The 27,837-nt window shown below is 42.3% G+C and overlaps 4 protein-coding genes across 7 annotated transcripts in view; 2 read left to right on the top strand and 2 right to left on the bottom strand.

Moving 5' to 3' along the window:
- Positions 1 to 594, bottom strand: part of LOC129859620 (cytoplasmic protein NCK2-like) — a 57,731-nt gene extending 57,137 nt beyond the window's left edge. The window contains exon 1 of the mRNA XM_055929647.1: positions 397 to 594. The gene's annotated coding sequence lies outside the window, so the exon portion shown is untranslated. The remainder of the gene's footprint in view (positions 1 to 396) is intronic.
- LOC129859621 (four and a half LIM domains protein 2-like) lies at positions 547 to 22,058 on the top strand. Of its 3 annotated transcripts, none has more exons than XM_055929653.1 (6): positions 547 to 629; positions 15,725 to 15,912; positions 16,996 to 17,170; positions 19,450 to 19,619; positions 20,179 to 20,365; positions 21,471 to 22,058. In XM_055929653.1, exons 2-6 carry the CDS (start codon positions 15,757 to 15,759, stop codon positions 21,620 to 21,622), a joined length of 840 nt encoding a protein of 279 aa, XP_055785628.1. In that variant the 5' UTR covers positions 547 to 629; positions 15,725 to 15,756; the 3' UTR covers positions 21,623 to 22,058. The 3 variants fall into 3 exon arrangements, with proteins under 3 accessions (XP_055785628.1, XP_055785627.1, XP_055785629.1); XM_055929652.1 differs by having other exon boundaries at positions 547 to 633; XM_055929654.1 differs by lacking the exon at positions 547 to 629 and adding an exon at positions 9,945 to 10,029.
- Positions 2,079 to 2,991, bottom strand: LOC129859622 (diphthamide biosynthesis protein 3-like). The gene is made up of 3 exons (XM_055929655.1): positions 2,787 to 2,991; positions 2,625 to 2,699; positions 2,079 to 2,399 (listed from the first exon to the last, which is right to left on the bottom strand). The coding sequence occupies exons 1-3, from the start codon at positions 2,892 to 2,894 to the stop codon at positions 2,325 to 2,327; spliced, it is 258 nt and encodes an 85-aa protein (XP_055785630.1). The 5' UTR covers positions 2,895 to 2,991; the 3' UTR covers positions 2,079 to 2,324.
- A 900-nt stretch (positions 22,059 to 22,958) lies between the features above and the next one.
- LOC129859619 (uncharacterized protein C7orf57 homolog) lies at positions 22,959 to 27,608 on the top strand. Of its 2 annotated transcripts, none has more exons than XM_055929645.1 (8): positions 22,959 to 23,069; positions 23,387 to 23,453; positions 23,921 to 24,106; positions 24,593 to 24,680; positions 24,985 to 25,108; positions 25,476 to 25,564; positions 25,783 to 25,907; positions 26,231 to 27,608. In XM_055929645.1, the coding sequence occupies exons 1-8, from the start codon at positions 22,974 to 22,976 to the stop codon at positions 26,284 to 26,286; spliced, it is 831 nt and encodes a 276-aa protein (XP_055785620.1). In that variant the 5' UTR covers positions 22,959 to 22,973; the 3' UTR covers positions 26,287 to 27,608. The 2 variants fall into 2 exon arrangements, with proteins under 2 accessions (XP_055785620.1, XP_055785621.1); XM_055929646.1 differs by having other exon boundaries at positions 22,960 to 23,069; positions 25,807 to 25,907.
- Positions 27,609 to 27,837: the final 229 nt, after the last annotated feature.

The raw sequence follows: 27,837 nt of genomic DNA, 5'->3' as shown, positions 1-27,837 counted from the left end.
ATCAGAGTGATTATTCAAGAGATATAATGTTAAAGTTTGAAACATAACTAATACAATGTTGCAAAAAATATTAGCAAAAGCGCAAACACTCATCTCCGTCGTAGCCTACCAAGCGGCAATGGGCTATTGTATTGTACTGCCATGGACAAAGCCACGGAGGAGATAGAAAACCGCATGGACAAACACAACAATACTATTTTACTTTCTCGGCGCCGAATCCACGAGCCTTATTCTAACTGTTGTATTTTATAATCTTCAAAATAAAAATTCTGAATCTGCTCGTAATGGTGTCATTAACCAAAACCCACAAATGCCAGTCATCACCAACTGCACCTCCCGTCAAGCAAGCAACCATAACTTTGCGCTCAGTTCGTCAGCGTTTCGTTGTGTTCTTACCTTGGTGGTTTCTCCAGTTGAATCGGATTATCAGGTCAGGAATTTGCAAAAGTAGTCTTCGATATTCACTTTCGAAGTCTAAAAGTTGACGTTTAAAAACAAATATGCTTGGTTATCTTTTAACGACTTCTTTTTTTTTCGCAGGCCCTTCAACTCGCTGGGTTGCTCGTCTCCTCCTCTACCTCCAGCTCAACCAACTGCCTTAAAATGTGACGTCACGCCTGCCAAAAGGAGTGGGTAGGGAGCACAGAGCACAACACAATTATTGTACATACATTACATCACATTTGCATTGTCTTGTATGCCTATCCCTCTCAGCAGAGCAATTCATGACTGTTTGTGACTGATTATCACACTTCACACAAAGGATTATCGTCACATGAATAATTACTATTTTCCTCCAGATGTGAGGGAGTAATGATACATAATGCCATCCATACAAACATCATTGGCGCTACTGCTCAGTGCTCTAACTCTCTCCCTCAGCAGTGACCTGCTCTGTGAGGCTCCTCTGACTGAGTGCTGGTGTGTTTGTCAATGCCTGATGTTGCTTTGGCCCCCCTAATGAGAGATGCAGTTAGACGTATTGACTTGTGCTCAGCTTCCTCCTTCGCCACAGCATCAGCCACAGAGCTGACTGGATATTGGATAAATAGACAGGCAGGACCTTCAATATCATGTGAAGGACACCATCATGTTCTCTCCCTGGATATGTCCCAAATGGCACTCTATTCCCTACATAGTGCATTACTTTTGACCAGAGGGCCCACAGGGCTCTGGTCAAAGGTAGTGCACTATATAGGGAATAGGGGGCCATTTGGGATGCACAGCTTCTCGCTCTGACTGGTCAGGCCCTGCTGTGAAAGAGCTGGTGGTGTGAAACAGTAGCTACGCTGTCACTGTATCAGTCAATATTGTAATATGGTTACATGGTTCTTTGGAATTAGTCATTTTATTGTGTTGGCTGAGGGACGATTCTGTACTCTTCCCGAATTTAAAGGAATGGACTGGTGTAAGAGAAGTATGGTGGAAACTTGCGTGCTAGACCCAGCTTACGCCAATCCAATGTTGTTGTTTTTTAAATCCATGAGGGGGAGAGAAGGGTAGGTAAATAGGGAATTGTAATTCAGCCATTTGTTCATCCATAACATACACATCGTAATAAACAGCCAATATGAATAATTCATGTTTCACGTATGACTCATAGATTAAAATGTAAGGGTCAAGAAGATCACTGCCTCGCACACAACCACCAGAGCCAAATCCTTTTGTTTTAAATCATGGCATTACGAATGGCAGAGCACTAAACTGTTGAAATATGTACAAGTAAAGGGTATGTAAGGCTACGTAGGATTGGCCTAAGCATAGGCTTAAGAGTTTCCACCATATTTCAGCTCATTCCTTTTAAATTGAAACAATCTCAGAAATCCCAAGGATAGTATCTGTAGGTTAGAATAGAGAGAAGTCTATACACCCATTTTCCCAAAGGCACCCTATTTATTCCCTGTACAGTGTACAGTAAGTAGGCCTGTATTTTTCCTTGAACATCTGCCCCCCCTGCTGTTCAAACAGAAAAACTACAAACAGTTAACAAGAAAAAACCAGTATTCACTTCATCCTGATTTAATCTTGAGGCATCAACAAAAATGCATCACATGTTTATAAAAAAGGGAGTGAAAGACTTAAAAGAATAAAGGATTTATTTAAATACGTTGTGCAAATAGTAGTAGTTCGGGTCCTTTACGTGACTCTGCAAAATCAATGCCAGGAACATGTGAATGAGTGCTGAGAATCCTCCATCCCAGACCTCACCAGTGAAGCATGTCGTTCATAATGTGTCTTTGTGTTGTGTGGAAGCACATACAAATGCAGCAGGGTCCACTTTTACTGATGGGAGATGAGAAAATGAAGGGGACATGTCATCGCTGTCAGGAGGACTGAGTCAGTTGCAATCTGCTCTCTGTAGTTGGTGCTTCGATTATCTCCCCAGACATAAATTCCTCCTGGTCAATTGAGGTGAACGGAGAAATAGATTAGTCATCATGAACACAATAGTTATAATATCAGAGAAAGATAACAAATCTATTCAATGACAAGTAGCTAGTAGGGTGGGGCCACCAATAGACTAGTCTCGCGAGGCCTCCTAATTCTCGTTTAGTCTCGTTTACTCGTTCAGAACGTGAGAAACCGAGACTATCGAAACACCAACATCAAAACGGAGAACCTACCTTGTCGTAGATTACTTTAACAATGAGCGAGCAGCTCGGACACGTCGCTACCTCTTCACCATTTTCCAAATCCTCCTGCAAGTAGAGAGATTAAATACAACAACCATCACAGGCTAGTTGGCACAACGTGACTCGCAGGGGATCTTCTCACGGTGTACTTACTTTGGTTATGGCAAATCTGTCGCCACATGGGCAGGGAAAATAGTATGTCTCTTCATCCTCGTCATATTCAAAGTCCTCGATCTCAACTTCGTCGTGAAAGACCGACATTATGAGCGTCAATTATTTTATTCGTACCCAGCTAACTAGTTGGAGACATTCCTCTGTTTCGCGAAAGTGTGACGTGCGATATCTGCGCAGTCGCAGATCATCGCGTCATTAAAAGTAAAACTAAACATGACCACCAGGGGTACCATAGAGTGCAGTCTGAAAGTATTCAGACCCCTTGACTTTTTCCCCCACATTTTGTTACGTTACAGCCTTATTCTAAAATTACAATTAAATGTTTTATTCATCAATCTACACATAATACCCCATAATGACCAAGTGAAAACAGTTTTTGTAATAAAAATAAAAAACAGAAATAACTTATTAACAAAAGTATTCAGACCCTTTCCTATGAGACTCGAAATTGAGCTCAGGTGCTTCCTGTTTCCATTTATCATCCTTGAGATGTTTCTACAACTTGATTGGAGTCTACCTGTGGTAAATTCAATTGATTGGACATGATTTGAAAAGGCAAACACCTTTCAGAGCAAATACCAAGCCATGATAACAGAGGAATTGTCCGTAGAGCGCCGAGACAGGATTGTGTCAAGGCACAGATGTGGAGAAGGGTACCAAAAAATACAGCATTTAAGGTCCCGAAGAACACCGTGGCCTCCATCATTTTTAAATGGAAGTAGTTTGGAATAACCAAGACTCTACCTAGAGCTGGCCGCCCAGCCAAACTGAGTAATCGAGGGAGAAGGGCCTTGGTCAGGGAGTTAACTAAGAAGCCGATGGCCACTCTGACAGAGCTCCGGAGTTAATCTGTGGAGATGGGAGAAACTTCCAGAAGGACAACCATCTCTGCAGCACTCTACCAATCAGGCCTTTATGGTGGAGTGGCCAGACAGAAGCCACTCCTCAGTAAAAGGCACATGACAGCCCACTTGGACTTTGCCAAAATGCACTTAAAGGACTCAGACCATGAGAAACAAGATTCTCTGGTCTGGTGAAACCAAGATTTTACTATTTGGCCTGAATGCCAAGTGTCACGTCTTGAGGAAACCTGGCACCACCCCTACAGTGAAGCATGGTGATGGCAGCATCATGCTGTGGGGGTGTTTTTCAGTGGCAGGGACTGGGAAGCCACTGGTCATGATCGAGGGAATGATGGAACAGAGCAATGTACAGAGAGATCCTTGATGAAAACCTGCTCCAGAGCGCTCAGTACCTCAGACTGGGGCGAAGGCTCACCTTCCAACAGGAAAACGACCCTGAGCACACAGCCAAGACAACGCAAAAGTGGCTTCGGGACAAGTCTCTGAATGTCCTTGAGTGGCCCAGCCAGAGCCCGGGTTGAACCAGATCGAGCATCTCTAGAGAGACCTGAAAATAGCTGTGCAGTGACGGTCCCCATCCAACCTGACAGAGTTTGAGAGGATCTGCAGAGAAGAATGGAAGAAATTCCCCAAATACAGGTGTGTCAATCTTGTAGAGTCATACTCAAGAAGACTCAAGGCTCTAATCGCTGCCAAAGGTGCTTCAACAAAGTACTGAGTAAAGGGTCTGAATACTTATGTAAATGTGATATTTCCATTTTTTTATTATGTGTAGATTGATGAGGGGGGAAAAACAATTTCATCCATTTTAGAATAAGGCTGTAACATAACAAAAGGGGGAAAAAGTTAAGGGGTCTGAATACTTTCCGAATGCACTGTAAGACAATTTTCCAAATTGGGACTTTGAATGAGAATAGAATGGTCTGCATCTGTCTTGATTAAGTGAGTGTGATCCACTAATGTATCCTGATAAAATTCACAGATGTCACACCTGACAAAAATAAATCGTTGGGAATTGATGGAGTTTTTTTTTTTATTAATAAGCACCTGCCTGCACAGGGAGAGAGAAAAAATACATTGTTGTATTGAAGTTGAATCTTTTCTTCTTGTTTCAAATTCTAGGTTGAGTCATGGGGCGAATCCAAGCAATCAAGAAGATAAAAAAAAATTCAAGGACACAAAGATCATATATAGGAGGTAAATTAGAATTAAACAGACCCTCATGTTTGGCTACATGCTTTCACCATTACTCCTACAACTTGTCTTTGCCCACCAGCTGGTCAAAGGGTTATGTTTCAGCGACCTTTGATCCCCAAAGGACATATGATCTCAAACACATTGCCCACAATGATTTAAGTCAACCCAATTAGAAACTTAATGTCAGCACTGTAGTCCCACAAGTTTCATCAGAATGTCTTCCAGTCAGAGAATGCCATGGAGACCCATTCTCTTATGAGTGAGGAGTGACCTCACTCAGTCGAATGTACCAGAGATTTATGGCCTCCGCTTCATATCTGTACAAAGATACGACCAGATGGATCAGGTGATGTGGAAGAATTAAGGAATGAATGGATACATTTTTATTTATGTCTCCCCATGTTTGTTTGTCCCATCATTCAGCTACAGCATTATTCGACTATTGGGGCAGTTCTAGGAAGCAAGACTTTGTGAGAGGAACAACAACAAAAATATTGAATGAGATAGCTTCTGTAGTACTAGCATGAGAGAGTGACACATTTTTAGGCCTTGCTGCCCCCCCCCCCCCCAAAAAAAATGATTTTGACCTAATCGTATCAGCATTGCTTTTCAGGATTATTTTGACTTGGGATTCTCCACCTTCCCCAGATCTGACATGGTTTTCCTGTAGTAATCACAAACACAAATACACACACAATCAGCAGTGAGATTTGACAGGTTCCAGGCGCTACAGGCTTTACATCACTTCTCCATACAGGTCAAAGTACCATAGACCTGGGGAACAGATAAACCACTCTTCCACTTCTTGGATTTCTCACTTTATCAAAATGATGTTTCTGTGAAATGCTCATTTGGGATCTGGATTGGGCACAATTACATTTTGTAGGCCTAATTCTGAAATATCTTGAGAATTCCCTTACTTGGAATTGGTTATAGGTAATGAATGTGATTTTAGGCTGTTGAGCATGCTTGTACATCCCATTAAGGTGCTGAACTACTTATCCAACTGAGCTGTGTGTGTGAATTAACAGTACCTTTCTAGGGTATGTTACATCACATGATTAAAGACCCAGTTACTCATGTTTGATCTCCTGGAATCATCTGTGTGTCACGTAGCGTCTTCCAAGTACAACCTATTATGCTATTTGATTCTGAGAACTCAAAGCCCTAAGAGATTTGCTGCCAGAGTGAAACTATGAAATAAGACGATTCATGTTATGAGGCTGGATGGAACTCGTGAGGAAGGATGAACACATGAATAGGGGAAACAACAAGAGAACCAGCCTCATGTGATCATAAGTCGTAAACAACAAACCCCGGGAGGATAATTGCATAAGCAGAGTCAGCAAGGGTGAATTAAGTGGATTTGTCAATTAAGACTTCAGAAGGCTCGACTATGCTCAACAGAAAAACATCATCCCAAATTCTAAAAGGGATGAGTCAACACATGATAGGCTGAAATTCAATTGGGACACTGAACTTATTCTTCTCAGCAAGTGAAAGTTGACTTAGTCCGTATCAGTATTGTGAATTATTGAATGTTCAGGCAGCTGGTCAGTGGTTGCCATTCTTCACCGTATCACTGGTTCCATCAGTTTCTAGTGGCCTAAGTGTTAGTGTTACGTAAACCCAACGTGGGTTTCTTTAATGAATTTCAATATACTGTGGTTTATCTGTATGTTGTATCAAACTCTTTTTTGACCAGGAAAGTAGACTGAGAATGCATTATCTTCTAGACCTACAGCAATGAGCAGGAGAGGAGTTGCAAGAGGAAGAGAAAGGTTGAATAAGTGAATTGGAAGCATTACCATTGGCTCTAACCTGTAGCCGGCAGGGAATCTAATCCAATTAAATTCTGTTTAGCTAGAAATCAAATTTGTGCTCCCATTTGTTACATCAGCTCTACAGAGACACTTAATGCTAATACAAAGGGGGATGCCATTGGATTACCGCTGAAAAGGATAGTTCAGATGGGGGAACAAAGGCTTCACACGAAATGGCACCCTATTCCTTATACACTACATCACTTTTACCAGCATAACCTCGTCCCCAGGCTAATTGCTCTGGAGCTGGCTGGTGGACAAGACTAGACACAGCCTCGCATAACCCCGGGGCCCTATAAAGGGATATCTCGTGCCAATTAGGATTCACCCAAGATACACTGGCGGTCCCGGATCTACAGAATCACCAGCTGAACTGTATTACATGGCTGCCTGTATCACAAGGCTCTAGACTAGGAGACAATGTCCTACTCGTGTTTACTATACGAGTGTTACAACTTGACAAGATAGCACGTCACTGCGAAGAGATAGGCCGGCAGTCACAACATGTCCTCACTCAGTCACTCTCTTTCATTTCTTCAATAGATGTTTCCAAGACCAAGGAACTGTCTGGAGTCATACAAGTCTACGCACACCGTCTCTCTCATGGCTTATCTGTGTCAGGACATTAACATTCCCCTTATCACATTAAGTGTCTCGTTCGCTGGAATAATTATCGGACCAAACTTCAGCGCGATATGGTTTCCACACAATATTTATTTGAAAACGCACAAAACAGCAAAGAAAGAACGAAACAAACAACGAACCGTGACTACAGAGATGCTACATGCACTAACTCTAAACAATAAACAAAAAAACACAGGTGGAAAAAAATGCTACTTAAATATGATAGCCAGCTGCCTCTAATTAGGAATCATACCAAACACCAACATAGAAAAACTAAACTAGAACCCCACATAGAAAATAATAACTAGAAAACCCCCCAGTCACGCCCTGACCTACTATACCATAGAAAAATGGTCAGGGCGTGACATTAAGTCCAGGCTATGTTTGGAACCATACTCATGGTTTGAGTGCTAGATGACGTTAAAAAATGAAGAGAAATATCACTGCACCCGGGACCTTTTTGCCATACACTTTTGTTGGAGTGAATGTCACAAGGCAGAGTGGAATTTCAGAATGTGGGCCAACGACCTTCATTTGGTAATAAGACACATCATTTTTACATAATGTCTGTTCATGAAACAGCTCTTAATGGGTTCCGTATGACTAAGAAAGAATTGGACCGTAAAATGTGATTATTGTGGGATGGAATATGTTCTAAAAAAAAATCCCTTCAGTTTGGATTAGGGTCTCTGGACGGATTCAATGTCAGTTGACACATTTTATGTAATCATATGTTTGTATTGGAATTAAACCAATCTGTATAATTATCATTAACCCATCATCATGTTGTAAAGCCCCCAACATAAACATTGCATAGGCAAACACAAACCACAAAAGGCTTGTTCAGTATGGTATGAGCAAGGTCACAATAAATGGATTACTGTGAGGCGTGCAAATTGTGTGTTAATTGACGATGGGTGCAAGGCTCCCCCCCCCCCGCCAGAACTCTGTGAAATGCCATGTGAGAGGAAGCCAAAACCCACAGACGACATATGCTGAGGATCTCTGATCCAACCAGGAGAGGGAGGGAGCGAGGGATGGGGAGAGGGGGAGAGAGAGAGACGCCAGACTGCGTTCTCTCATCCCCTGGAAAAGTATTACCCCGATCCCCTACTCTACCCCTCCCATTATACAGGACCACATCCCCTACACCTCCCATCATACAGTCTCACACAACTCACCCCTCCCATCAGACAGTATCACACCCTCTACTCTACCTCTCCCATGAGACAGTATCACACCCTCTACTCTACCTCTCCCATCAGACAGTATCCCACCCCCTACTCTACCTCTCCCATCTTACAGTATCACACCCCCTACTCTACCTCTCCCATCAGACAGTATCACACCCCCTACTCTACCTCTCCCATCTTACAGTATCACACCCTCTACTCTACCTCTCCCATCAGACAGTATCACACCCTCTACTCTACCTCTCCCATCTTACAGTATCCCACCCCCTACTCTACCTCTCCCATCAGACAGTATCACACCCCCTACTCTACCTCTCCCATCTTACAGTATCACACCCTCTACTCTACCTCTCCCATCAGACAGTATCACACCCTCTACTCTACCTCTCCCATCTTACAGTATCACACCCCCTACTCTACCCCTCTCATCAGACAGTATCCCATCCACTTCCCTGTCCAGCCTTAATGGCTACAACTGGAGTAGCTTTATATAACGATGTTGAGGGATTGGCTATGAGACACGAGGGGCCTGGTGTTGATGATTCTAGCTCACAAATGACGGAGAACAAACAATGTAATCTCATGATCATCCATCAGGAATGAAACACACCGGTTTAGAATAGATCAACTCTTGTTTCAACTCATAAACTAATCATGGTTAGTCAGTGTGGACCTTGGTTATTTGAATCAGTTAGGTTAGTACTAGGCTGGCTTTGAACGTCAGCCTGTTTCCATCCAGTAGCCTTCCAGGAGTTGAAGACTCTCCTCAGCTCAACCTGATTCCCCTGACATGGTGAACTCACGTAGCCCTGTTCCGTGTGATTTTGTTTTTCTCGGGGAACCTAGAATAATCAGTAATGTCCTCCTCAAGAATATTAGACGCAGGTCGACAGGAGGCCTCTTGAGGTCATGTTAAGCCGTTCCAGTCTGTCTGTCAGGGCCACTGTGTCCATTGGAGATATCAAACCTCTCCTGGAGTGGAGTGTGAGTAACAGGAGCGGAACACAAATCCCTTTTTCCAGAGGCCACAGATGAAGTGAGCTTACTGAGAGTCCACTGTTGGAAACATTATATTTCACTTTAGACCTATTGTGTTTTATATAGCAGTCATTTTTTTTCATAAAAAAAAACAACTCTAATAATTGTCCATGGAATGGAGAGGGTGGTAGATCAGGTATAATAATTAGCATTTGTGACTGCATGTGTGCTTGTGTGGGCATGCCTGTGTATCTGTGTGACAGTATTCTCTCTATAATATACAGTGAAGCCATAAAAGGCCACTGTTTGTCTGATGGTGGGGAGATGTAAAGTTCTGGCTCCAGGGTAGCTCAGTAGTTACGTTGTATTTATAGCCTCAGATCAAGTGGTCCGGCCCATCCCAGTCACCCCACTGCCCAGTCCCCGGGTACTGCTGCTCTTAAACCAATCAAGCAGAGACTAGGACTGGTCTTCTCCCTCAACTCTCTGTCTGCTCTGACTCCTCTAGCAAGAGGCACACAGGCTGAGGCTGCCGCACTCACAGGTAAGAGGACACTTCTCCGGACACTTCTCTCTCTACTCTGGCTCTGGTCCACTGTTCTGGTAACTGACTACTGGTCTACTCTTTTTTTTACACTTCCTTTGGTTATTCTAGACATCGTTTTTTTGATTTCTGTCTGTTCCACTGCTCTCCACGTCACTTGCTAACTTGCAGCCACTCACACAGCGGAGGCTGAGCTGCAGACGCTTTCTTCAGGCTAGAGCTTGTTCTCTTTGACAGCAAGTGAGCTTTTTGGAAAACTTTTTGTGATGCTTTAGAGCTAACCCTCATCCTTTCATTTTGGAATTAGGCGGTTGATGTTTGTTTGATACATTTTGTTTCAGATTAGTTTCAAATGCTTTGATAAATACAGATATCAATAGCTATCAGTAACTACCCACTGGGCACACGTCATTTCAGTAAAGTTACTTGGAACCAATGTGGAATATACACTACCGTTCAAAAGATTGGGCTCACTTAGAAATGTCATGGTTTTTGAAAGAAAAGCAAAAAAATGTGTCCATTAAAATAACATCAAATTGATCAGAAATGCAGTGTAGACATTGTTCATGTTGTGAATTACTATTGTAGCTGGAAACGGCAGATTGTTAATGGAACATCTACATAGGCGTACAGAGGCCCATTATCAGCAACCATCACTCCTGTGTTCCAATGGCACGTTGTGTTTAAAAGGCTAATTGATCATTAGAAAACCCCTTTGCAATAATGTTAGCACAGCTGAAAACGGTTGTGCTGATTAAAGAAGCAATAAAACTGGCCTTCTTTAGACTAGTTTAGTATCTGGAGCATCAGTATTTGTGGGTTCGATTACAGGCTCAAAATGTCCAGAAACAAATAACTTTCTTCTGAAATCCGTCAGTCTATTCTTGTTCTAAGAAATGAAGGTTATTCCATGCGAGAAATTGCCAAGAAACTGAAGATCTCGTACAACGCTGTGTACTACTCACTTCACAGAACAGAGCAAACTGGCTCTAACTAGAATAGAAAGAGTGGGAGGCCCCGGTGTAAAACTGAGCAGGAGGACAAGTACATTAGAGTATCTAGTTTGAGAAACAGAGTTCCTCTGTTCAGTTTCTGTTCTTTTTCCCATCTTAATCTTTTCTTTTTATTGGCCAGTCTGAGATATGGCTTTTTCTTTGCAATTCTGGCTAGAAGGCCAGCATCCCGGAGTCGCCTCTTCACTGTTGACGTTGAGACTTGTGTTTTGCGGGTACTATTTAATGAAACTGCCAGTTGAGGGCTTGTGAGACGTCTGTTTCTCAAACTAGACACTCTAATGTACTTGTCCTCTTGCTCAGTTTTACACCGGGGCCTCCCACTCCTCTTTCTATTCTAGTTAGAGCCAGTTTGCGCAGTTCTGTGAAGGTTCGTAGTACACAGCGTTGTCTGAGATTTTCAGTTTCTTGGAAACTTCTCACATGGAATAACCTTCATTTCTCAGGAAAAAAATCGACTGACGAGTTTCAGAAGAAAAGTGTTTGTTTTTGGACATTTTGAGCCTGTAATCGAACCCACAAATGTTGATGCTCCAGATACTCAACTAGTCTAAAGACAGCCAGTTTTATTGCTTCTTTAATCAGCACAACCGTTTTCAGCTGTGCTAACATAATTACAAAAGGGTTTTCTAATGATCAATTAGCCTTTAAAAATTATAAACTTGGATTAGCTAACACAACGTGCCATTGGAACACAGGAGTGATGGTTGCTGATAATGGGCTTCTGTACGCCTATGTAGATATTCCATTAAAAATCTGACATTTCCAGCTACAATAGTAATTTTCAACATTAACAATGTCTACACTGTATTTCTGATCAATTTGATGTTATTTTAATGGACAAAAAATGTGCTTTTCTTTCGAAAACCATGACATTTCTAAGTGACCCCAAACTTTTGAACGGTAGTGTATGTTGAATTGACGTCTGTGCCCAGTGGGTATGTTTTAGAATTACTATTTGGCAGTTAGTTTCAAAAAGGCCTTGGCAGTAGTCTCCTCTGCAGATTCTGAAAGTTTAAAGTGCTATTTACAGTTTCAAATGAATAATTCAATAGCAGTGCATAGATAGAATACAAGCAGATGACATCAGGCCACAACCTGTCAACCCTCTTTGGCAAATTCTTAGATCTTAGATTGTACTCCAAGTAGGCCTGGATATGTATGCTCTTTTGCAAAAATTTTGACCTGCTACGATGAAGTGATGCGAGATAGACTGAACGCTGAAGAGTACGTCGTCTTTGAAAACAAAGAGCGGCGGAATACAGGAATCAGTGCAGTGTGGCTGGATGAAATTAGATGGAGGTTTGAGTGGGCTGGGCAGTTGCCTGAAGGGCCACGTTTTTGGAGTGGGGATGCCCCTCCATGGTAGGGGCCCTGGAGTCACACATTGTGATCTTTTATTAGCCATGGTGTCATGGTAGTGTCGTGACAATTTGTGTGGCCTGTAAGACTCTATGGCCCTGCAATGAGATTATGGATAAAGCAACAAATGGTGGTCCAGGGACCAATGTTTGGTCTGTAACAGTATAATTACAATAATAGAGATCCATTGTAGACCTTGAATTAGACAGGAGATTGAGGGGAAATTAGATCTCGTTGGGCTTAATGTACGAATCCATGTACTGTAGTAAAAGGGTCTGAACTACTACTAACGCCTGCCAAAGGTTTTGAGCATGACTCTGATTTGGGAATGGATGAATTGACGTCTTTGTTGTGGTAGGGAAATGGGACAGGAAGTCAACTGAAATTAGATTTGGATTGTTATAGGCTACTGCATGTGACAGTGTGTCACAACTACGCTCATGTCTTATTCTGAAAATTGGAAGTATCTACACATCATGACAGAGATCTATCTGCATCTTATACCCAACACTATTCTGATTTTTCTAGACTACAGGGGGGAAGAGGTATGTCAATGTGCTGGTGAATAAAGTCTGCAATGCAGGTTTAATTGAATTAGCCTATTTCTTGAGCCTTGAGACAAAGTTCTTCAGTTGTCCTTGACAGATCAAATTAACCTGCAAATCAACAATAAATATCACTGTGGAACCTAGTATTTGTGAAGTGCATGTCTCTGTTTACAGTAGGGATCACTTCGATCTTGATCACAAAATCACTCAATTCCATTTGTGGAGGTGAACGAGTTACGTTGAGTGTTGTGGTGTGTGTGGAGGAGAAGGAGTTACGTTGAGTTATGTGGTGTGTGTGGAGGAGAAGGAGTTACGTTGAGTGTTGTGGTGTGTGTGGAGGAGAAGGAGTTACGTTGAGTGTTGTGGTGTGTGCGGAGGAGAAGGAGTTACGTTGAGTGTTGTGGTGTGTGGAGGAGAAGGAGTTACGTTGAGTGTTGTGGTGTGTGGAGGAGAAGGAGTTACGTTGAGTGTTGTGGTGTGTGTGGAGGAGAAGGAGTTACGTTGAGTGTTGTGGTGTGTGTGGAGGGGAAGGAGGGGAAGGAGGAGGAGGAGGTGTGTAGCTCTGTTCCAAACTCCTCCTATTGAGTCATGGACATCAACGCCAGCACACCGCCTCCCCGCCCCTGCCAACAGCTGCTCCAAATACTTTATCTTGTCATCCTGAGATCGTGGATCATCCGGGTCCATTCCAAAACGGGGAGAGGAGGAAGACAGGGGAGGCAAAGAGGGAGTGAGGCCTAGAAATATCCACTGCTGTCGTAAACCTCTGCCAGAAACAACCTGTGGAATGAAGTCTCCTATTATAAGAAAGAGATACGCAATGAAATGCATCACTGCATATCTCATTGTCAATTACTTCAAACTCTGCTCCTCTGCAGTGTTGTATTGTGTACCACTGGGTGGCTACCACAGGAGGCTGCTGAGGGGAGGACGGCTCATAATAATGACTGGAACGGAGCGAATGGAATGGCATCAAACCATGTGTTTGGAGTATTTTACACCATTCCACTCATTACACTCCAGCCATTACCACAAGCCCGTCCTCCCCAATTAAGGTGCCACCAACCTCCTGGGGCGTCTACCCCATAGAAATAGACTTACTAAAAAGTCCCCCGGACCTCAGACTGCCACAGATTGCCACAGACTGCCACAGACTGCCCCCTCAAAGTTCATTCTAACTCTATGATCTATGCAAGGCGTCTGGCTGTCTGTCCAGGACAGAGGGGGGACACAGTGGAACTCACTGGGGACCTCCTGCCCCACAAAGGATCATGAGCGGGATAACTAGGGGTTAGCCAGGGCTGAATGGGGAGACACAGCTGCGGGGCCCAGAGCAGACTTTGGCACAGCATGCCACCCCTTCTCTCTCCTCCATCTTTACAGGCTTGAGTCATCTTTCCACTGTATCCCAGAGCTACACATTGTGTTTTACTAGAATAGGCATACATTGTTGTCTATTGTTCTTACTGTACACCAGCTAGGATTTTTGGACCAAATACATGATATAAAATTCAACCGTATGAGTACACCTAGCATTTAAATAAGTATTCATTGATACAATTAGCGTTTCACCAGGCACAGATGTCAATTCAACGTCTATTCCATGTTGGTTCAACGTCATTTCATTGAACCAGTGTGTGCCCAGTGGGAACTATTTACATTTCTGGCTGATTACAACATTCTACCACTTTAAATGTGAAGCTCTCAGCTGTGTCCTCAGCTGATGCGATAGCTCACCAAAGCAGCTGATTGCGTGACCAATTTACTCTCGCGGACTTCCTTCTCCAAGCTCTCATTGTGACTTGAATTTTGGTCCATTGATTGAATGTTACGAGAATGTTGTTCTCAGTTGTTCATAATACCCAAATTGAATTAATTACTCAGCCTGAAAGCCAGAATTTGTAAGAAACTGTTTGAAATGAATCAGGCGGAGGCCCAGCTACAATTGTCAGGAATGTTTATTTAGACAGCTCTGACGTGCATATACAAAAACATTCCTTTTATACCTTCTCTTAAACTACGCACATACATACACACTATATTTGGATTATCCCCTGAAGTCTCACCACAGTTTATTACCACTCAGCTGACAGTTCCAGTCCCCCCCAGATACGGAAAACCTAGAGGGGCTCTCGCTGTCTTATTTTATCTCCACAGAGTTATAGCTGGGTCGGTTCAAACATAGGTTAAGGAGTCTCTTTGCTTTCTTTCGGCACATACATACATTCCTTTCTTCCACAATGGTTATCATTTTTAATTACCCCTTGTCCATGCTACATAATCTCTAATCCTAATGGTTAAGTTTCTGGGTAGAATTATTTAATCATTTATCTTAAACCTTGATAAAATATTTTAACATTGAACCACAGAGATACTTTTATTTCAGCTACGTTAGTGCATTAGTAAGCCGTGTATGTCGTAGTCTAGTTCATTATGTCATTACATCACATTGACCTTGTGGTCTCATGGTTATTGAGATCAATCCACTATTAAATTACATCACATGTTGATCAAAATCAAATTTTACCGTGAAATGCTTACTTACAAGAACTTAACCAGCAATGCAATTTTAAGAAAATATAGTTAAGAAAATACTTACTAAATAAACTAAAGTAAAAAATAAAATACAAATATATTTAAAAAATTGAAGAATCATGAAACACTGAAACCAATTTTTCACTCAGGGGAAAAACTTCAATATAAGTCACATTTTCACTCAGTCTCCCATTGAAGAAACTGGGTGACTCTAAATGTTTATGTCCTCTTTTACAGGCAAGAGAGCAAAGGGAGAGATTTGATCCAAAATGGCGGAACGCTACGACTGCCATTACTGCAAGGAGTCCCTGTTTGGGAGGAAGTATGTGCTCAGGGAAGAGAACCCCTACTGTGTGAAGTGCTACGAGAACCTGTACTCTAACTCCTGTGAAGAGTGCAAGAAGTCCATTGGCTGCAGCAGCAGGGTAGGTGGTCCACTAAATGTGGTGGTGTACAGTAGAGTTTACCAGTACCCTAATTCGTTATACTGTGATAGGTTGTATTCCTTCCTACTAGTATTGACTTAATTTCTATTACCCAGGTGTTAAACAGAACTTGGAATTAGAACAGGAGTCGATGGAATTAAAACACAAATACCCCAGATAAATTTGATTTCCATTGATAATTTTTGTGTGATTTTGTAGTCAGCACATTCAACTATGTAAAGAAAAAAAGTATTTAATAAGAATGTTTCATTCATTCAGATCTAGGATGTGTTATTTTAGTGTTCCCTTTATTTTTTTGAGCAGTGTAGTACACAATTTAAACACTTGCCCCCCAATCCCCCCTTCAATAATACACGTGTAAATATTGGACTATAAATAGTGCCTTCCTGATTTGTACTTATATAATGTTTATCCTATTCTTCTGCCATTTACTTTGTGTTCCTATTCCTATATTTTATTATTTCTTGTCGTTGTTGCATGAAGGAACCTGCAAGTAAGCATTTCGTTGGACCGTCAACACCACATGTATCACATACGACTAATAAAACGTGAAACTTGAAGCTTGTGGCTTCCTAGTTCGCATTCTTGCCTTGCGTTTTTTTCAGCAATTTGTGTCACTTTACATGATCATTAGTGTCACAGATGAGATGACTGTCACTCCCCCTGGATCGGCCTGGAGGGGGGCACATCTGTGCCGAATGTCCCTGTCCCCTGTAGCAGCTAGCCAGTCATCCGTCCTAGGCCTCTTTCAGTTTATCTAACACATAGCTGTGAATACCACCCCTGCTCCCATCTCAGTCATTATTCAGTCATTCATCTAAATTGGTAGCTAATTAGGCACATGTTGTCACACATCCATTGTCACCACGCATCCAGCAGATAGGAGTTGAGTTGAGGTCACTGCCATGGCAGACAACTAGAACAAAGTGTGTGGTAATCTTAACAGACTGGTGGGCCTTAGATTCAGTCAAAACGCCGATGTCCATTATCCCAGAAAAGGAGGCAACGAGGTGAATGGAGACACACCTGAACCTGACTCTCTGTCCCATCCTCCTTCTTCAGGACCTGTCCTACAAGGACCGCCACTGGCATGACGACTGCTTCCACTGCTTCAAGTGTAGCCGCTCCCTGGTGGACAAGCCCTTCTCCACCAAGGACGACCAGCTGTTCTGCACCGAGTGCTACTCCAACGAGTACTCCTCCAAGTGCCATGAGTGCAAGAAGACCATCATGCCAGGTAAGGAAATGTCTGGCTGGACAGAGAGGGGGGGAAGTCAGTGAATGGGCTTTCAGTTGGTTTTGGCAAGTACACAATCTACTGGTACTGGTAAGGAAACTACTAAAGGAGAAAGAGTTGACAGATTTGCCAGACATCTAACAGAGTTGAGGTTTGAGTGGGATTTGGCTACTAGCAAGTCTATTTGGTGCAATCATGGATGCCAAGTTTCCACCTCCTAGGACCTGTGTTAGGAGTTTGTGTAATGAATGATGTCGTTGTAGCAGTCAAGCGGGACAGTGGATGGTCATAGTTTGGTGGAGCCAGCTCAAGTACCACTACTGGTATCATTATTCAATGTCTCACACTGGAAGATCAGTCCGTGTGTAACCTGATTTTCCTGTTTCTCTGATCTCAATTATATTATTATATCTACAGTTGAAGTCGGAAGTTTACATACACTTTGGTTGGAGTAATTAAAACTCGTTTTCAACCACTCCACACATTTCTTGTTAACAAACTGTAGTTTTGGCAAGTCGGTTAGGACATCTACTTTGTGCATGATACAAATAATTTTTCCAACAATTGTTTATAGACAGATTATTTCACTTATAATTCACTGTATCACAATTCCACTGGGTCGGAAATTTACATACACTAAGTTGACTGTGCCTTTAAAGAGCTTTGAAAATTCCAGAAAATGATGTCATGGCTTTAGAAGCTTCCGATAGGCTAATTGACATCATTTGAGTCAATTGGAGGTGTACCTGTGGATGTATTTCAAGGCCTACCTTCAAACTCAGTGCCTCTTTGCTTGACATCATGGGAAAATCAAAAGAAATCAGCCAAGACCTAAAAACATTTTTTGTAGACCTCCACAAGTCTGGTTCATCCTTGGGAGCAATTTCCAAACGCCTGAAGGTACCATGTTCATCTGTACAAACAATAGTACGCAAGTATAAACACCATGGGACCACACAGCCGCTATAATACCGCTCAGGAAGGAGATGCGTTCTGTCTCCTAGAAATGAATGTACTTTAGTGTGAAAAGTGCAAATCAATCTCAGAACAACAGCAAAGGACCTTGTGAAGATGCTGGAGGAAACAGGTACAAAAGTATCTATATCCACAGTAAATCGAGTCCTATATCGACATAACCTGAAAGGCCGCTCAGCAAGGAAGAAGTCACTGCTCCAAAACCGCCATAAAAAAGCCAGACTACGGTTTGCCACTGCACATGGGGACAAAGATCGTACTTTTTGGAGAAACGTCCTCTGGTCTGATGAAACAAAAATAGAACTGTTTGGCCATAATGACCATTGTTATGTTGAGGAAAAAGGTGGATGCTTGCAAGCCGAAGAACACCATCCCAACAGTGAAGCACGGGGGTGGCAGCATCATATTGTGGGGGTGCTTTGCTGCAGGAGGGACTGGTACACTTCACAAAATAGATGGCATCATGAGGGAGGAAACTTTTGTGGATATGTTGTCTCAAGACATCAGTCAGGAAGTTAAAGCTTGGTCGCAAATGGGTCTTCCAAATGGACAATGACCCCAAGCATACTTCCACATTTGTGGGAAAATGGCTTAAGGACAACAAAGTGAAGGTATTGGAGTGGCCATCACAAAGCCATGACCTCAATCCCATAAAAATGTGTGGGCAGATCTGAAAAAGCGTGTGCGAGCAAGGAGGCCTACAAACCTGACTCAGTTACACCAGCTCTGTCAGGAGGAATGGGGCAAAACTCACCCAACTTATTGTGGGAAGCTTGTGGAAGGCTACCCGAAATGTTTGACCCACGTTAAACAATTTGAAGGCAATGCTACCAATTACTATTTGAGTGTATGTAAACTTCTGATCCACTGGGAATGTGATGAAAGAAATAAAAGCTTAAATAAATCATTCTCTCTACTATTATTCTGACATTTCACATTCTCAAAATAAAGTGGTGATCCTAACTGACCTAAGACAGGGAATTATTACTAGGACTAAATGTCAGGAATTGTGAAAAACTAAGTTTAAATGTATTTGGCTAAGGTGTATGCAAACTTCCGACTTCAACTATATCTATCTCTCTACCTATCTCTCTATCTCGTTGTCTCTCTATCTCTCTCTCTGTGTCTCTCTCTCTCTCTCTCTCTCACCTACTCTCTCTCTCTCTCTCTCACACACACTTCCTCTCTCTCTCTCACTCCCTCTCACTCCCTCTCTCTCTCCCCCTCTCTATCTCTCTGCTCTTCACCCTCCCCGCTTCCTCCCCTTTCTCTCTCTCCTTCTTTTTCTCCTCTCTCGTTTGCAGGCTCCAAGAAGATGGAGCATAAGGGCAACAGCTGGCATGAGACCTGCTTCACTTGCCAGCACTGCCAGCAGCCAATCGGCACCAAGAACTTCATCCATAAGGACAACAGTAACTACTGCGTGCCCTGTTACGAGAAGCAGTTTGCCATGCAATGTATCCAATGCAAGAAGGTAGTATATATATATATATATTTACATTTAACCTTTTTTTAACTAGGCAAGTCAGTTAAGAACAAACTCTTATTTACAATGACGACCTACACCAGCCACACCCGGACGACTCTGGGCCAATTGTGCGCCGCCCTATGGGACTCCCAATCACAGCCGGTTGTGACAGTCTGGATTTGAAGCAGGGTGTCTGTAGTGACGCCTCTAGCACTGAGACATAGTGCCTTAGACTGCTGTGCCACTCGGGAGCCCTATATAACCCACTGGAGTGGGCTTAAATGGAGTGTACTGCATCCGATTGTATGCTTTTGGAGAGTTCTGTGTTAAAATGGATTGCTCCTCTCCAGATTCACATTTATTACCATTCTTTGTCAGCATTTAAAACGGATTCCTTGTGCACACAAAACAAAGCTTGTGATTAATTGAAGTTCACCTCAATTCAGTTGAACCTGCATTATGCAGTACTTCTTTTTCCCATGGCCAAATACCTTCACAGGTATAGATGTTACCTAATTATTGATTGGTGGTTGAGCTTGTCACTTCCTGTTTCTGTCTCCTGTAGCCAATCACCACAGGCGGGGTGACCTATCGCGATCAGCCGTGGCATAAGGACTGCTTCCTGTGCACCGGTTGTAAGCAGCAGCTGTCTGGCCAGCGGTTCACCTCTCGGGACGACTTGGCCTACTGCCTGAACTGCTTCTGCAACCTGTATGCCAAGAAGTGTGCCACCTGCACCACCCCTATCAGTGGTACATATGATCACTCACATTGGCTCATCCTCGCACATAGTACTCTCTGGAGCCAATTGTAACATCCACTTAAGTTAAATATTCACTTAGTCATGCATGGATGTCAATGGGAGACTAAGTGAAAGTTCAACACAAGTGGAAGTTAGGATTTACCCCTCTATACTTAGTTAACTATACACTGAGTGGACAAAACTTTAGGAACACCTGTTCTTTCCATGACAGACTGACCAGGTGAATCCAGGTGAAAGCTATGATCCCTTATTGGTGTCACCTGTTAAATCCACAATCAGTGTACCGGAAGGGGAGGAGACAAATTTAAAGAAGGATTTTTAATCGTTGAGATATTGATTGTGTATGTGTGCCATTCAGAGGGTGAACGGGCAAGACTAAAGACTTAAGTGCCTTTTAACGGGGTATGGTAGTAGGTGCCAGTTGCACGGGTGTGAGTGTGTCATGAACTGCAACGCTGCTGGGGTTTTCACGCCCAACAGTTTCCTGTGTGTATCAGGAATGGTCCACCACCCAAAGGACATCCAGCCAACTTGACACAACTATGGGAAGCATAGAGTCAACATAGGCCAACATCCACGTGGAATGCTTTCGACACCTTGTAGAGTCCATGCCCTGGTGGATTGAGGCTGTTCTGGGGGCAAAAGGGGGTGCAACTCAATATTAGAAAGGTTTTGTACACTCAGTGTATATTCATAAAGTGTCACTAGGACCAGGACTTTTTCCTTACCATGTGACAAAACAAAACCCGCCTGAAATACTCTGGTTCCTTATCCTTTCACTCCATACTCTCCACTTCTATTCACTCCTATTCAAAACATTCCGTAGTTACGACCCCAACTCAAAGTTCCTTTCTTACAGTGAGGTTACACATTAACTAGTCAGGTGATCTATTTATCTGTTGTTATAGAGACATGGCACTCAGCTCATGGGTTGTGAATTCCTTCCAGAAAAATGTACTTACTCACTATCTATTAGAGTATTATTACTTTAGTGATCCGGAGTAATTTATAAGGAAGTGCGCCGGACAGTGTTCCCACGCTCACATCTTTCTCCATCCCTCCCTCTCTGTGCCTGTCTTGTCTTGCTTGTGCAGGTCTGGGTGGCAGCAAGTACATCTCCTTTGAAGAGCGCCAGTGGCACAACAAGTGCTTCAACTGCAAGAAGTGCTCCATCTCCCTGGTGGGAAGGGGCTTTCTGACGGCCCGCGATGAGATCATGTGTCCCGAGTGTGGAAAAAGCGTCTAAAAGCTGTGTGCCAGGATGAAGCGTCAAAGCCAGAGATGGCAAAGATGCAAGAGAATATAGGCTTACTCCTACTAACATTTCATTTATTAGAATTATATATTTATTCAATAATATACATTTCAGACTAACCCAAAGGGCTTTCTGCATGCACCGGCCTCAGATTAATACAGTATGCTGTCTGATGAATTGAGCACAAATTGCATTAGAGTCTTAGAAAGAGATATAATTTTGATGTATTTTAAACAAAATAACAACTTTGTCTGTGGTTTGTTACCATTGAAACGTTTAACTATTGTATTGTGTTGTATATGTTAGGATAATCATCCGTGACAAATAACTATAACAGGAGTTGTACTTTTCATTATAGCAGTGAAATCTAACGACAACATGACATGTACCTGCACTCTAAATGTGAAATAAAGTATTTAAAAGGCAATTCATTGATAGAATGATCTTTATGAAATTTGATTTTGTTCCAAATCTGTAAAGACAACAATAAAACCCATGGGCTCTGGTCAAAAGTAGTGCACTATATAGGGAATAGGGTGGCATTTGGGAAGCACACCTACAACCCCCATGAATGGCTTACCTCTGACTCCATCTAGCGGTACAAACACCTCTTGGGGGGAAATGGACTCTTGGAGTCTTGAACACTCAAAACCACATAAAGGAGGTATGGGATGTGAACATTAGTGCCTAAGGTCTAGGGTCTGGGCCTGGATCTGTCCTGGTCTTGGCTGCAGGTTAGCGTTTTTCTTCATGAATCTTGTTCTGGAGGCAGCTCTGCAGAGTGGTCACTAGCTGGCTCAGCCACAAAGTAACAGCCACAAAGTAATTAACCTCTATGTCTAAACCTAACCTTAAATTACGACCAAAAAGCGAATTTTTGTTCTCATGAATTTTTACAATATAGTCAATTTGGACTTTTCAGCTGATCTATCTAAGGGGAAATCACTAATTTTTGCCTCCAGTACGTCAATCTCTCAAATGTCTTGGTCTGGGTCTGGACGATGTGATTTCTAGTGGGGTTGTAGGATGAGCTGTCCATGGTGCTGAACAGGTTCAGGGTGATGCTGTGGCGTGTTCGGGGTTGCTGTCCATGGTCCTGTACAGATGTATGGCGCTGGTTTTGAGTGAAGAAAATTGCAATTTTCTGTAGTAAATGAAAATTCTAATAATTTACAGTATTACAAATCCAAAAGGCACGAACGTCTCCTAATTGAAGTCAATCTATTTATACATTTTGGTACATTGTAACTGTAATATAAATAATTGTATGTAAATGTGTAATGTATATTGGTAGGCTATTTCTGTTTTGGGTGTTTTCTTTATAAATAATAAATACAACCACATGACCGGATGTACATGGAATGTGCAGCAGGAAATGCTAACCGCATTAGCTAACCATCCATATCGAGGTCTCCACTCTCACCGGCACACGAATTGTGTAAGATAGCTTTTCTAAATCTAAAATTCCTCTCTGAACATTGCGTTACTCTATGTGCGATTACCAACATGATATGATAACCTGTTAGCTAGTCGTGCACGTTTGATGGCTTTTGTGTAAAGCCAGCTAGCTAGCTGAAGGATGCTATCCCACTAACTAGCATTGAACAAAGGTTGTGTGCGCCTCTCCCCTCTGTGTCTGAAACGGGGATACCCGATTGTCGTGTGGTTTACATATTGCGAGAGCTGTTAGCATAGTTTATCTTGCATATTTAACTGACGTTGCAACTTTCTTGTCGTTTTATTATACCCCGTCAGCTAATTCTGGAATCATCATCAGCCAAAATGAGTGCTGCTCCCAACCACAGACGGACCAAGCCTGGTGGTAAGCTAGCTTGCTTGCTAACGTATTCTAGCCTCTGTCTGTAGTCAGTTAACTGGACATCTGAGCCAACTAATACAGTATCCTTGCATTTAAGCAAACTCTCCTGTGCCATAAAGGGCCAGACCTCTAAGCAGAGTATTCCTAAAAAGACCAGAGAGAGTGTGGATTTATCCCTCTGCTTCCACCAAATGTAGCGATTGAGGAATGGCTGAGGTGGTGCTTGAACCAGTTACCTTCTGGTTGCAGGGGAAAGTGCACTAGCTACCTCCCTTGCAGCGAATTTCGAGCCCTTAGCAGAGGCTTTCATATGCTTACATACAGGGATGCTACACTATATCACTCAATATAGCTTTTACATCTAGGCCATGAATTCTCTAGCCAGCCAGGGCAGTTGCATCATCTGCCTGTAAATGCAAGCTTAAGCGCTGGTGACAACGCCCATTCAAAACCTAATTATTTTATTACAGGCGTGAAGACAGGCTATCCAGGCCAAGCCCCCTCCAATGGTGTTACGGGACCCACTTCCCAGATCCCCGGGCTGTGCCAGGAAGCCACTGAGGGTGCTCCTGAGGCCAGGACCAGCGGAAGGCGTGTAGGAATATTCGACTCCGACTCCGACTATGTCAAACTTGCCAAAGGAGGGGGACAGAAGGGTAACAATGTTTTGTGACATAGCTTTGTGCTGCTTTACAGTAGATACATGCTTTACACTTTAGTACATGCTCATTACTATGGACTTTTTGGAGACAGATTAGTGTGTCTGTAATAATATTAGCTAGTTCAAATTATAGTGAATTGCTCTATATATCATGCTCAACTCATTTGGTATTTGGTATATTATTGGGATCCCCATTAGCTTTTGCCAAAGCTGCAGCTACTCTTCCTGGGGTCCACATAGAACATGAAACATGACATCATTCATGACATTAATAGACACAAACAGCTCAAGGACAGAACTACATGCATAGCCTGCATATCAATACATACACCCAAAATATCTAGGTCAAATAGGGGAGAGGTGTTGAATTCCCACATTGAATTCCCAGAGGAAATGAAAAGACTGCTTGTTCAAAAGAGATGGATTCATGTTTAGTCAAGTTCCTATTTTTTAAATACCTTGTGTTATGTGTCCTCCACAGGTTTACTGTGGCATGAGGACAACAAGGAGGAGGCTAGGCCTAATAAATCCTACAACTCACCTGATTGGTTCTCAGCTGAATCTCAGCGGTAAGGATCCCGAACCCTGTTGGTTCATTGGCTCTGTTTGACGAAAATATTATTGGAATGGCTCATTTTCTAAAGTCTGATCATGGAACAATATGTCAGGCCTAACAAAACGTTCTGCATCATGTCATGTCTGTATGTGTCTTGAAAACAGATTGAACAGGTAATGTCTAGAATGGGAAGTTACATCTTGACTCTTGGTGGTAGGTGTAACTTTAGTTGTCCAAGCCAGGGTTCTCAAATGGATGCCTCTTGGCCAAAAGTAGTGGCCAATGTAGGGGTATTACAATGGTTTTGTGCTTTACAGCGGAAGTAAAGCAGCATCCCCTGATGATTGTCAAGGATACGGCAAAAGGCAACCTCTAGCTGCTCCCTTCGGTACTGATGATATTTCAGCCTGGGAAAGGGAGAGTGATAGCTATAAAGAGAAGGTGAATTCAATGGCCCCAACAAACCCCCTAATCACTGACACAGTTGTTATCATTTACCATCATCTCCTCCCTTTATTTTTCCCTCAGTTCATCTCTTGAGTTGACTCCATCGTTGCGTTCAGAAAGGGATTGGGTGGGGACTTCTGTTGAAATTCTCTGCCTTGTTTTTCACCAGTGTACTGTAATATCATTTCATTTGTTTGACTGCCATCCAGTTTGGTGTGGTCGACATAACTTCACCCATTTATTTACTCGGTTGTCCATTTCATTGTTAGAAGTGTTTCATGTGCGTGTATACTTCATACAATGAGTATTCTTGTACTGGGCCTGACCGACTGGTTTGAACTGGTTGTGTTCTTGTGTGCAGAACCCCACAGTCACTGATGCGTCCAGCCAAATGGAGAACATGTCTCTAAGCCAAGGTGGTTATATGGAGATCAACAAATACAAGAAGACGTGAGTGCCTGCCTCTGTATTCCACATCTACTATTCATTCTGTAATTCCATTTCACTTCACGCTTAATAATAATAATACCAACATGCTGAAATATGCGTGTATCAGTATGTGATATGTTTGCATAACCTTTATAACCGGTGTAGTATATCATTTGTGTAATGTTGGAAGTTATAAATTCAACATAACCACTAACACAATTTCATTTCCAACCTCTCAGTCAAAGTGATTTTACTATGGACAGGTCCATTGAGAAGAAAAGTGTTCCTGTGAGCATGTCCAAGCTGCTGAGCTTTGGCTACATAGAAGATGAGAAGAAGTCCACCAACGAGGATGACTGCTCAAGTACGACAAATTACTTTGCCTCATAGTCCTTGACAGACTTTTCCTCGACATGTATTTTGGAGGAATTAGCAGCAGCACTATATGTTTAATCTGCTAAATCAAACAACCTTTAATCAAACAATTAAAGTGTTTATTTCATACCATATGGAAATTCTGGACTAATGCCAAACATGACTCATATGGGTTGGCTACGGGATTTAATGCATTTTGAATGTTTACCATTATTACATATGACCAACCTGTGTGTGTGTGTGTGTGTGTGTGTGTGTGTGTGTGTGTGTGTGTGTGTGTGTGTGTGTGTGTGTGTGTGTGTTGTCTTTCAGGTGTGACCTCTGAACAGACGAGCACCATCGCACCTGAGGATGAAGACCTGGAATAGGGAGGAGAACAGAAGAGGTCCATCTGGGGTAGAAAACAACAGTGGATACACACACCCACACATGCCATTCACTTTACTGTCTGTTCCCTCTCTCTCTCTCTCTCCCTCTCTCTCTGAGTGACACATTTTCTCTCATAACTGTACATCCCGACTGTTATGTTTTGTAATTATGCAACGGTACCTTCTCTGTTCATTTATTTATTATTGTTGTCTTTTGTTTTTTACGCCGTGTAATGTTGTTCTCAGAACACCGACACAGCTTGTTGATGCTTGTCATGTTTATATTATCGTCCTTGAATTGGAAGATGAATTGTGTGACTATGAAACAGTACTGTACACTGGAGTTTCTATTTGTGGTGTAAAAAAAGGGTTTCGGTGCTGTGACGATTGTTTGTGAACAAGGCCTACTGTACGGACACACAAAGGAGACGTTTGTGGCTCACGCTTTTCAGCTCTCGTGTTGAATAGGATCGGAAACCGAGAGCGCTGCCAAAAAAACATGGAAACATGGGTGCTAAGTGATTCACTTGTCATGGGAAGGCAGACATGGTTTGGAATGGAAGACAGAAATGCCAATGAATCTACTTTATTCTAAAGAGATGCCCTCCCAGCCAAGATCCCAGCCTATCTCATACCAGGATATGGTTCAGTGTTATGGAGTTATGGTGGCCATTGATTCCATAGATAGATAGAAACCTTTTGTGATGTTCAAACAACGGTGTCAATTCATTCTACATATTTAGGGAATAGTGGCAATTGTATCGTGCAATGATATTGTTTGCTCTGAAGTAAAAATGGTTTTGCTTTGACGTGAAGGTAGGGCTGGGCGATATGGCCAAATTATATCACTATAGTTTACAACGGTATGGTGGTATTTGACGGTATTTTATGTTTCTGAATAATACAAGATCCAAATATGTTTTAGTGCATGAGACTAGAATGGCAACAAATGAGTTCTAAGTTATTTTAACAGGCTTTCTCCATGATGGTTTTATTCTCAACCAAACTAGGACAAAAGTGACAGTGAAGTAGTCAAATTTGTTGAACTGTTCAGTTATTTAGCACTTAATAAAAACATTTTTTTTTTTATAGATGACATGTTGATCCATACCGGTATTCACGCTATATCGCCCAGTCCTACGTGGAGGTACATGTAGCTTGAAGAAATGTTCCACTTAGCACAGTAAATATACACAGTAATAATCTTCCCTAGTTTTTCATTGGTGGAGAGGTCCACTTTAACACAGTCATTGTGTGATTCTCACATCTTTCTTAAAGTGATGAGTGAATATGTCATTAAAATAAATTAGCATGTGCATGTACCCCTCGTGCTCTTTCTTGATTAAGTGGTAATTAGCTACACTGTCAGAACAGTACTAGTGTTAATAATCATGCCTATTGACAAGTACAATATAAAACTATCACATAGCTTCGTACAGGTTATAGAACAGAAATAATATGCAATCAAATTCATTCTATTCATATGGCTCATTACATTACAACAATAAAATATGATAGCATATTCATTTCATTCAATATTTATTTGGGGAA

Source organism: Salvelinus fontinalis, chromosome 7 (assembly GCF_029448725.1).
Source record: "Salvelinus fontinalis isolate EN_2023a chromosome 7, ASM2944872v1, whole genome shotgun sequence".
Classification (NCBI taxonomy): Eukaryota; Metazoa; Chordata; class Actinopteri; order Salmoniformes; family Salmonidae; genus Salvelinus; species Salvelinus fontinalis.
This window is presented reverse-complemented; position numbering and strand designations above follow the sequence as displayed.

Coding starts and splice junctions, on each gene's coding strand:
- LOC129859622 (XM_055929655.1), bottom strand. CDS start 2,894: ATGTCGGTCTTTCACGACGAAGTTGAGATCGAGGACTTTGAATATGAC. Junction 2,700..2,786: donor ACAGATTTGCCATAACCAAA/GTAAGTACACCG, acceptor CTCTACTTGCAG/GAGGATTTGGAAAATGGTGA. Junction 2,400..2,624: donor TTAAAGTAATCTACGACAAG/GTAGGTTCTCCG, acceptor TCAATTGACCAG/GAGGAATTTATGTCTGGGGA.
- LOC129859621 (XM_055929653.1), top strand. CDS start 15,757: ATGGCGGAACGCTACGACTGCCATTACTGCAAGGAGTCCCTGTTTGGG. Junction 15,913..16,995: donor CCATTGGCTGCAGCAGCAGG/GTAGGTGGTCCA, acceptor CTCCTTCTTCAG/GACCTGTCCTACAAGGACCG. Junction 19,620..20,178: donor AATGTATCCAATGCAAGAAG/GTAGTATATATA, acceptor TGTCTCCTGTAG/CCAATCACCACAGGCGGGGT.
- LOC129859619 (XM_055929645.1), top strand. CDS start 22,974: ATGACCGGATGTACATGGAATGTGCAGCAGGAAATGCTAACCGCATTA. Junction 24,107..24,592: donor CAAAGGAGGGGGACAGAAGG/GTAACAATGTTT, acceptor TGTCCTCCACAG/GTTTACTGTGGCATGAGGAC. Junction 25,565..25,782: donor ATCAACAAATACAAGAAGAC/GTGAGTGCCTGC, acceptor CCAACCTCTCAG/TCAAAGTGATTTTACTATGG.